The sequence below is a fragment of the Zeus faber genome (assembly GCF_960531495.2).
Source record: "Zeus faber genome assembly, chromosome: 2".
In the NCBI taxonomy this organism is placed as follows: domain Eukaryota; kingdom Metazoa; phylum Chordata; class Actinopteri; order Zeiformes; family Zeidae; genus Zeus; species Zeus faber.
In genome coordinates, this window is record NC_137189.1 from 27,488,884 (window position 1) to 27,498,693 (window position 9,810).

General features: G+C 42.9%; 1 protein-coding gene across 1 annotated transcript; it reads left to right on the top strand.

Annotated features, from left to right (window-relative positions):
- Positions 1 to 322: 322 nt before the first annotated feature.
- Positions 323 to 9,583, top strand: LOC307248265 (OX-2 membrane glycoprotein-like). The gene is made up of 5 exons (XM_080024607.1): positions 323 to 461; positions 3,338 to 3,697; positions 4,787 to 5,113; positions 5,495 to 5,587; positions 7,855 to 9,583. Exons 1-5 carry the CDS (start codon positions 383 to 385, stop codon positions 7,914 to 7,916), a joined length of 921 nt encoding a protein of 306 aa, XP_079880733.1. The 5' UTR covers positions 323 to 382; the 3' UTR covers positions 7,917 to 9,583.
- The last annotated feature ends 227 nt before the right edge of the window (positions 9,584 to 9,810 follow it).

Here is a 9,810-nt window from a genome sequence, read left to right on the forward strand (position 1 = left end):
TCGCGATTGATGCACAATTCATGGTGCTATTAGCGGCTGCAATCCATTCTTTGTAAATTCGCCCCTCAATGACCCCTTCAACGTCTCATTTAAAGATGAATAATAATTTCCTATTTAACATTAATAACAATAAATATTGTTGACATAAAAATGTGCTCCCAGTTAAGGAACGTTCGGTCCCTCCCAATCGACATTGTGACATGGACAATGATAACAGCCAATAAGATGTGCTGAGATTGACATGTGATATGCGTTTTTATAATAATGGGCGTGTATACCAATAATGTTCTCTTCGTGCGCGAGTTCCAGTCCCAGCAGAACTGTTACCTCGTGTTTATTCCTCCACAATCTTTCCGGGCAAGAACCAGGTACATACGTGAGCATGGCTGCACAATTCACCTCTGCCAACAGACTTGGTGCCAAAATGCTCAAGGTTCTGCTACTCTTTCTCACTTTGGGAGGTAAGATTTATTGTTTATCTTACTTATTCGATTAGCTGTATATTTATATTGTACTAGTGCATGCTCATTCAAAATGTAAGACTTTCTAAGACATTTTAATGTCACAGTTTAACAAGATGATGATTGTCATGATGTCAATGATTCGGGCATGTGTTCCACAGAAGATGAAACTGCCAGTTAAAGTCATACGCCAACGTCTATGTGACTCAGTCCCAGAACCGTGAAGCCCTGCCCCCGCTGGCTCGCTGTTCAAGATGTTTATTCAAAGTTTAATAATATTACACGTGTTGCCTGTCCAAATTGCACCAAATTCGACACTGTACGCCTTTGGGTCCCCAGCAATACACCCGCCAAGTGTGAAATAGATCGGATGAACGGTTGTCGAGATAATCGCAGTACATACAGACAGACAGATTCCTTCCTTTATTGTTAGATATATCTCATTATCAAACAGTTACATTATACGCACAGAATAATTTACAATAATAATGTCAATTTCTTATTAAACAGTCAAATTATAAGCAAAGAATAATAAGTTACAACAAAAAAAACGATTTACAATATCTTATTAAAGAGTCCCATTAGACACATATGAGTTTTCTGTAATAACAATAAATAATAGCTGCAGGCAGCAATACACAGAGTCCAGTTTATTCGTTTAAGGTAGATATTAGTTTTTCGGGTTCTGTAAAACACGAGTTACAAACGTTACAAACACCGTGGAGAGACACATCTGGACCAGTCAACGTGCATTTACGTCACTGCATGTTGCTCTTCTGGGTTCAGTTTAAATAGTTCCGTTTAAATATCCCTGAAGAATGGTGTTTTAACAATTACAACCATTTCTGGATTATTTGGTGAGGCAGGTTTTTCCGAGTCTTGGTGATAACTCAGAATTACTTCCACAAGTCGATACACTTGTTGCGTGTTATGACTTTATCCTAAAAAGGAGAATGTGGCTGTCTATCTGTAGTGCACAGAGTCCTGTCTCACCATGTTTCTGTGGAAGGAAATCGCTCCTCCGTGTGGAAGTTTCCAAGTCCAAGGCGATACACACCCATGCTCACTAGGGATGTTACAGTATGAAACTTAACGGTACGATACGGTATCTTAACAAAATACCACAGTATATGGTATTTCACAGTATTACTGTTGCTATTTTAAAAATAAATGAAGGGGTAAAGGGTAAAATATTGGTGTAAAGCAGTTATGCATGTAAACAAAGATGGTGAAACTTGGCGCATTATCTTTATTTACTAAAAGACCAAAGAGATCAAATATAAATCGAACAGCCCCAACATAAAATTAATTGGATGACGTCACAAAGTGCCCGCTCCACAAACTTTTCTGGCTCTACCAACCAAACCAGAAGCTGTAGAATGTTAGCGGTGAGGCGCGAATGTTCTGCAATTTCCGGTAGGTTTTCAATGGTTTTTCACGAATTCCCGCTCAAAATGTGTATCGATATGGATCAAACTTGAACCACAAGATGCCTGAGACCTCCCAGTTCTGACGAGACATCAACCATGTCCGTGAGTTCGATGGTTGTCGTGCGCCAGAACACTTTTAGTCCGGAAAATATCAAGGAGAAAAATGATAAAAGATCGAGCATGTCCAATTATTTTATATTTTCCTGCCTGTCTGACAAACTCCGATGATGCATTCGTTAACATTGACCAGCAGGATGAGTGTGCTCTCTGGTGCACATACCTGTATGTAAGCATGGTGAAGAGAATTGGAGGGAAGAGAGTCCGTCCGGGAGGCGCGGGGACACGTTGAGGTGGAAAGCGAAACCAATTCAGATTGTACGTCCATTGCCGACACAGATTGTCCAAACGATCGGATCCACACTGAAATGAGGCCACAATCTCAGTTTCTTGTCTCTCCCCCGTGACGACCTATGAACTCATGCAACACTGATTGGTCGCGGTCGTACGTGTTGCCAGTCTCCCGACCAAGACACGGTGAGATTTTATGACACTATGATGGTCTAATCTGATCCTGGCACAAAACAACTTCAACTTCAAGTTCATGAGATTATTTGTCATATACATATACAAACGGTCATACATAAAGGCAGTGAAATGTCATGACACCCGGTGATTACGCACAATAACCTCTAAAAATACTAAAATGTGCGTAATCGACATGAGGTGCTCACGCAGGCGTCCGCAAGGGGCGGCGCCACAATTGCGATTCTGGGTTCTATAATTGTATAATAGTATTAATTGTCTGTGTAAATGCACATTTGAATCCTCCTTAATGAAACTTCAATTAACTTACCTCCAGTACTTACCTCACAGAGTAGAGGTCTTGCCAATGTCACAAAGTTTCAAATGGCTCAGATGTGCGTGCGTGTGCGCAACACAGAAACTGAAAATGCCAAGACGAGCTTCCCACCTGCACCATCATCTCGTATCCACAGTTTTTGGGGGTTCTGTGAAATGGAGCCCGAGTTACAATTTTCCGAGTTTACATTGGACTCTGAAAATTGGCTCCTCCGGTCTGTCGTCGCGAACAAGCGTAAATACTACGCAAAGCAACCAGAGAACCGGGATTATATACTTATCTATACATCGGATTATGATAATGTCACAAAGCGTTCGCTTCACAAACCAATGAAGGTGCAACCACGTTCTTAAACTTCCGGTAAAGTTCCAATGGTTTTTCACTGATTCCTGCTCCAAATTTTTATCGATTTTGATCAAACTTAAACCACAAGATGTATGACATCCCAGTTCAAACAAAACCTCATGTATGTGCGCAGTGGCCGTGTTTCAGATACTTTTACCTTTTTAGACTTTTAGAAAAATGCCAAAAATATTAATAATAATAAAGATCGGAGAAAAACAACATAATAATCTTTCATCAAACAGTCAGCTCTTCCCAACTCAATGGAGACTCCACCACCGTGACCGCACTCTTTGGTGGGGACGCCCACTTCAACTGCTCAGTGGCGGACCCCGCCCGCGTGCGCGTGCTCCAGGTGACCTGGCAGAGGCTGAGGCCAACCGCCAGGGACCAGGTCCTGGAGAACCTGGCAACGTTCAGCCAGCGCTTCGGCCAGCAGGTAGGAGCGGCTTACCAGGGCAGGGTGTTCCTGACGGCGTTCTCCCTGGAGCACTACTCCCTGGCGGTGAAGAACCTGAGCTGGGGGGATGAGGGCTGCTACCTGTGCTCCTTCAGTGCCTTCCCCACTGGATCCAGGAGCTCCAAGACCTGCATCACCCTTCAAGGTACTGCCCTGTCGTTTTACTGAAGTAGTAGTACTTTTACCGAAGTACATAGATATACAGTGGTGGAATAAGTACTCAGACCTAGTATGAAATATTTTCCAAGATGTTTTCCATATAAAGACTCCAAGTCTACATTATACATTATACAGACCTTCACTATAATATCTTTTTTTAATCAATACCTGAAACCAAGAAGACAGTTTTCCCATAATCCTTCACTTCACTGTCTCACAAATGTTTTGTCGTCACGTCAAATCAAGACCACTCAGTTTGGAGAGTGGTGGTCTTGCAAACCTGTATGATCATTACTTTTCCCCGTGGGCCCACGGGTTTTTGTATTAAATTGTATTGAACATTTCTCCTGTTGTCAGATTGAAATTCTTCATCAAGGATTCGATTTTTTTTTTACATTAAGTGTGTTAAAAGTTAAAAAAAAATTACATTTACAAATTTGAATATTTCTAACAATTTTTACTTTTGGGGAGTAATATAACACAACTTTACTATATTCATTTTAAGTACACGAAGAGTGTACTAAATACTAATATAATACTAAATATACAAAGATAATAATACTAATAATACACAACACTAGATATAAAAAGTATATTCCTACCCATTTGTACAATGGTGTAAATTCACGATTGAATTCACAAGTGTATTTTTTGATACTTCTCATTTACTGTGTGGACTAAGTGAAAGTAAAAGTCTGCCTGTGAGTTACAAGGAGATGATTTTCGTAAAGGGATGCTCAAGTTTTTTTGGGGAAAGTCATTCATTCGTTGTGTCGTGGGGGGAAAAAATTATATTTTTCCATACTGAAAGTTATAGATTTAAGTATATTAAGTGTTAAAAGTAAAATAAAAATGTCTAAAATTATTTAAAAAAATTAATATTTCTTCCCATTTTTACTTTTTTCAAAGTAAGTCACCCTGTACTTTGGCTGAAAGCCAGTTGAACTTCATCGAAAAGACAAATAATTTCTTTTGACTTTGATGAGTGCCCCCTGCAATTGCAATTGCACCCCGGTGGTGTAGTGGTGTCAATACTTAAAAGAAATCGGAACATTTCCACCCGTTTTTCCTGAAGGCATCTCCGACGTGAGGATGGGGATGGAGCTGAGGTCCAGCGGCTGTGAGGTGGAGGTCACTGTCTCCTGCTCGGCCACCGGTAAACCGCCTCCGCTGGTTGGGTGGAGGCTTCCGGCCAACGGCCAGAGCCCAGAGGAGTCGAGTCGACGGACGGAGGAGAACACCGATGGGACCTCCACCTCCAGCAGCAACGTCATCTTGCGGCTGCCTCCGTCTTGGGGCGGAGGAACCATCAGCTGTTGGATCCGGAGCGGTACCACCGAGAGGCTGGAGAGCATCTCCATCCCCTCTCGGGTAGAAGAGGGTGACGTGAAGTTGGAGGAGGGTAAGGATGCTGCACTGCTCCACCTTCTACATCCTAAATGAGCGACCCAGAAGAGGGTGGTCTCCTGTTGATCTCCCATGGACCAGGAGGCCAGTCAGGAGTTCACACCTATTTTTAGTCCATGTGGGGTCATCAATAAAAGGTGAAGAACCCTTGCATTTCTGGGAACAGAATGCGTTTATTTACAAAAAAGGCAAAAGAGATAAAGTATCAAACGAAAAGCTGGGTTTTGGTTGTCTCGACCCAGTGCAGATACTGCCCGAAGCAACCACTACAGAACGATGGAGTTTACACCACACACCTTGCACGATGCAAATGCCCCCCAAAGTCACCAGCCTGCGGTGACTTAATAATATTAATGGCATTATTTTCTGCCCCCAGGGGGTCCAGTGTCCGTCTGGGTGATCACACTCGTTGCATTGATGGTCGTCTGCATTTTATCTGGAATTTTCTTCGCCCTAAAGACTCAAAAACGTAAGAAGTTTCATTTTGAATGATTTTAATTTTATATATTACATAAAATATGCATGTGGTAAAACACAGGCTAAAAATAAAACATAATTAAATGGAAAATAGATATCATTGTTATCTTTTTAACCCAGGGAAACACATTTATATTAGGGATTTATATTGGAGAGAAACCAGAACATTTTCAAGGTTCAGATTAGCCCCGCCCCTCCCGGGAGGGAGCAGGGTTTCTGCTTGTGGGCGTGGTCAGTGGATCAGACTGCTCTTCCTGCCTTCCTTTCTACCTGCCTACATACCTACCTTCCTTCTTTCCAACCATCCTTCTTTCTTTCCCACCTATCTTTCATACATCCACCTATCTTTCATACATCCAACCTACCTTCAGTGGTGGAAAAAGTACTGGAAGTGCATCCCCGGACAAAACAAGAAACAACCCGCTTCACCATTTAAAAAGTTGCCCAATTCCGTGGGAAAACCACATCCTGGCAACTCTGAACACAAGCTTCAGAGTGTTTGTATACACTCAGTTTGCTGCTGATATGACTGCTGATATTTGCTGCTGAAAATCTATCGGAGTAAAAGTAAACTTATTTGGGGCTAAATGTAGCGAGGGAAAAGTAAAATTCAACAGAAATATAATAACTCAAGTAAAATACAGATACTCAAAAAAATACTAAAGTAACTTAACAAAGTATTTTTACTTTGTTACTTCACACCACAGCTTATCTTCCATCCATCCATCCATCCATCCTACATACCTACAGTACCTTATCCACTCCATCCACCCTACCTATCCTCCACCCAGCTGTCCCGCCACCCTACCTTCATATCTACCTACCTGCCTACCTTCCATCCATTCATCCTTCTTTCATATCCACCTACCTTTGATCCACCATCCAACCTCGCTACCTAGCTTCCTTCCATCCATCCATCCTTGCTTTTCAGACCTACCTTCCATCCATCCATCCATTATTCCTACCTACCTTATTCATGGGAACCATGTGTGGTGGATCCGCCTGCCACGCACCACCCAAGTGGTTTTCAGGGCCCTCTGACACAGAGACACAGGCAGAGATGTTGCAAACACACCAGTTTATTGTAGGGAGTGGCAAGACGGATCAAGGTGGGAGCAGATGGACACACGTCATGCGTCCGTCCGTTGCCATGAAGGAGTGTATTTGGTCTGCAACAATGTTAAAGTAGGTTGTACGTGTCAAAGTAACGTTCACATAAATACGGCCACCCTGATCCCAATTACTTGGGCCCAGGACAAGAGTGGCTGCTCTAACCACACCACCCCCACACCATACCTTGGAAACTGCCAATATAAACCTTGATGTTTTTGTTTTTATGATGTGATATTGGACCTGTCACGGTAACTAATTTTGTTGGACTATATATTGTCCCAGAAATAATTACGGTAAACAATGTTATTGTCATTTTAAGAATAATGCAAGTACACCCTTTAGAACAGCAATGTACTTTGAACGGCAGCATGGCTCCCTTTCCCGCGGCCGCCAAGCCGCCTCCAGTCGCCAAATCAGAGCCCGTGCTGTGCTGATTGGTCCAACTCGGGGCAGGGAGCTTTCTTAATGTTTGTCTGTCTTGCAGAGGAGATTGGCGCACGGCCTTGTCAGCCGACCAGGAGACGGAGCGAAGCGTCATTCCTCCTGCGCCCGAAATCATTATTCTTTATTATTTATACTTGTGGCCAGCGAGCCTTTTTGGTTCATATTTATAATAAAAAAAACTCCCCCCGTGTTGGTAAACACTAAACCCCCACCTGTGGGCAGAGACTCCCACAATCACATTTACAGTATATGCGACAGAATCACAGTTATGTGAATGAGCACACATTTCATTCATACATTGTTTTTATTAACTTTGAATTTCAGCTGCATTAAGCCATTTAGCTGGCACTTTTGTTCAAAGCCATTTCCAAATATATTTTTCCCTAAGTTCAAATAAAAGTAGAGCAGTTAGGGATATAAAAAACTGACTAATTTGTCGAGCAGCAGAAAGCGCATTGTTTGATCGTAAATTCCAGCGTGAACGCAGCATCTGTAGGATCATGTTGACCAAGATGTTGGTAACAATATAATGTAAACAAGCACATGTGTAAACACAATGAGCAATTATCGAGGTCAGAAAAATTATCTAAGTCATGTCCATATATCGATAAGTACGATAAGTCGATATAGTAATTACCGTGACGGGCCAATGTGATATTATCATTATTATATTAATGGCTAAAAGTTTATAATCTTTTTCAGCGAGGAACTGCAAGAAAGCAAGAACCTCCGAGGAAATGGAAGACTTTGCAACTGAAGTGTGAAGGTCACAAGACAAGCTGTCAGGGACCATGAAGAGAGGCCGGAGGAAGCAGGAGTTTGTAAATGAAAGCCTTGGTTTTTAATTTACCCGAGAATGACGACCACTGTAAACGAAGATTTTAATGCTAGGCCGATAAAAGAGGTCAACAAAATATAACTCAACTCAACATAACAACTAAGCAAGATGTGAACTGAATGAACTGACTTGCCACAATGACACATGGGGGAACAGACCCCGATCTGCCACAACACCTGCCTAATATTGTGTAGGTCCCCCAGTTGAGGCATGTTCTCCACTCGGCCCGTGAAGGTGTCTGTGGTATCTGGCACCAAGACTTCAGCAGCCGATCCTTTAAATCCTGTAAGTTGATAGGTGGGGCCTCCACGGATCGGGCTTGTTCCAGCACATCCCACAGATGCTCGATCAGATTGAGATGTTCCTTAAACCATTCCTGAACATTTTTTGCAGTGTGGCAGGGCACATTATCCTGCTGAAAGAGTTCACTGCCAAGGGGTGTACTTGGTCTGCAACAATGTTTAGGTAGGCGGTACGTGTCAAAGTAAAATAAAAGAGGCCGATAAGAGCTCAACAAAATATAACTCAACTCAACAAAACAACTAAGCAAGATGGGAACTGAATGAACTGACTTGCCACAATGACACATGGGGGAACTGACACCGATCTGCCACAACACCTGCCTAATATTGTGTCAGTCCCCGAGTTGAGGCATGTTCTCTACTCAGCCCCTGAGGGTGTCTGTTGTATCTGGCACCAAGACTTGAGCAGCCGATCCTTTAAATCCTGTGGTAAGTGTCAATGTAACATCCACATGAACGCCAGGACCCGAGGTTTCCCAGCAGAACATTGCACAGAGCATCACACTCCCTCCGCCAGCTTGTCTTCCATAGTGCAGCCTGGTGCCGTCTCCCCAGGTTATCGACGCACACACACCCAGCCATCCACATGATGTGAAAGAAACCGTGATTCCTCAGACCAGGCCATCCTCTTCCATTGCTCCATGGTCCAGTGACGCTCACATGCCCATTGTAGGTGCTTACGATGGTGGACGGGGTCAGCATGGGCACTGACCGGTCTGCAGCTACCCAGCCCCGTACGCAGCAAGCTGTGATGCACTGTGTGTTCTGACACCTTTCTATCACCGCAGCATTAACTAGGATCAGACCAGACAGGCTGGACTTCACTTCCCACGCGCATCAATGAGCGCATGGGCGCCCATGATTTGGTCGCCAGTTCACCAGTTGTCCTTCTTTGGACCACGTTTGGTAGGTACTAACCACTGCATACTGGGAACACCCAACAAGACCTGCTGTTTTGGAGATGCTCTGACTCAGTCATCTATCCATCACCTTGTCAAAGTGGCTCAGACCCTTACGCTTGCCCATTTTTCCTGCTTCAACACGTCAACTTCAAAAATTGACTGTTCACTTGCTGCCTCATATATCCCACCTCTTGACAGGAGCCATTGGAACGAGACGATCAATGTTATTCACTTCACCTGTCAGTGGTTTAAATACTGGCTGATGGGTGTATATAGTGGCTCGGCCAAACCAAATAACATACAAGAGGTAAATGAAATGGACACCAGCTGCAACTAAGTACAAAGCAAAACGAACTAATGCCTTTGTAACCCTACGGTGTTAAATGTGTACTTCATATCAAACAATTTAAGGTTAAAAGCAAATAAACAGATTCCCATCCAACAAACTGTGATGTTAATTGTTTCGGTGTGGTTTGATTGAAAATGAAATCAATCTGTGTGGGTAGCAAACTTAATAACGTCAGGGTGTTAATTTGAATTACATTACCATGTGTGGCTTTGGCCATCAAAGAAGGTCACTATGTATATAGAATTATGACTTAATTCAATGTAATAC

Bases quoted from the DNA above. Each gene is read 5' to 3' on its own strand.
- LOC307248265 (XM_080024607.1), top strand. From the start codon at position 383: ATGGCTGCACAATTCACCTCTGCCAACAGACTTGGTGCCAAAATGCTC. The intron at 3,698-4,786 runs GTACTGCCCTGT...TTTTTCCTGAAG, and splicing joins GACCTGCATCACCCTTCAAG to GCATCTCCGACGTGAGGATG. The intron at 5,588-7,854 runs GTAAGAAGTTTC...AATCTTTTTCAG, and splicing joins CGCCCTAAAGACTCAAAAAC to CGAGGAACTGCAAGAAAGCA.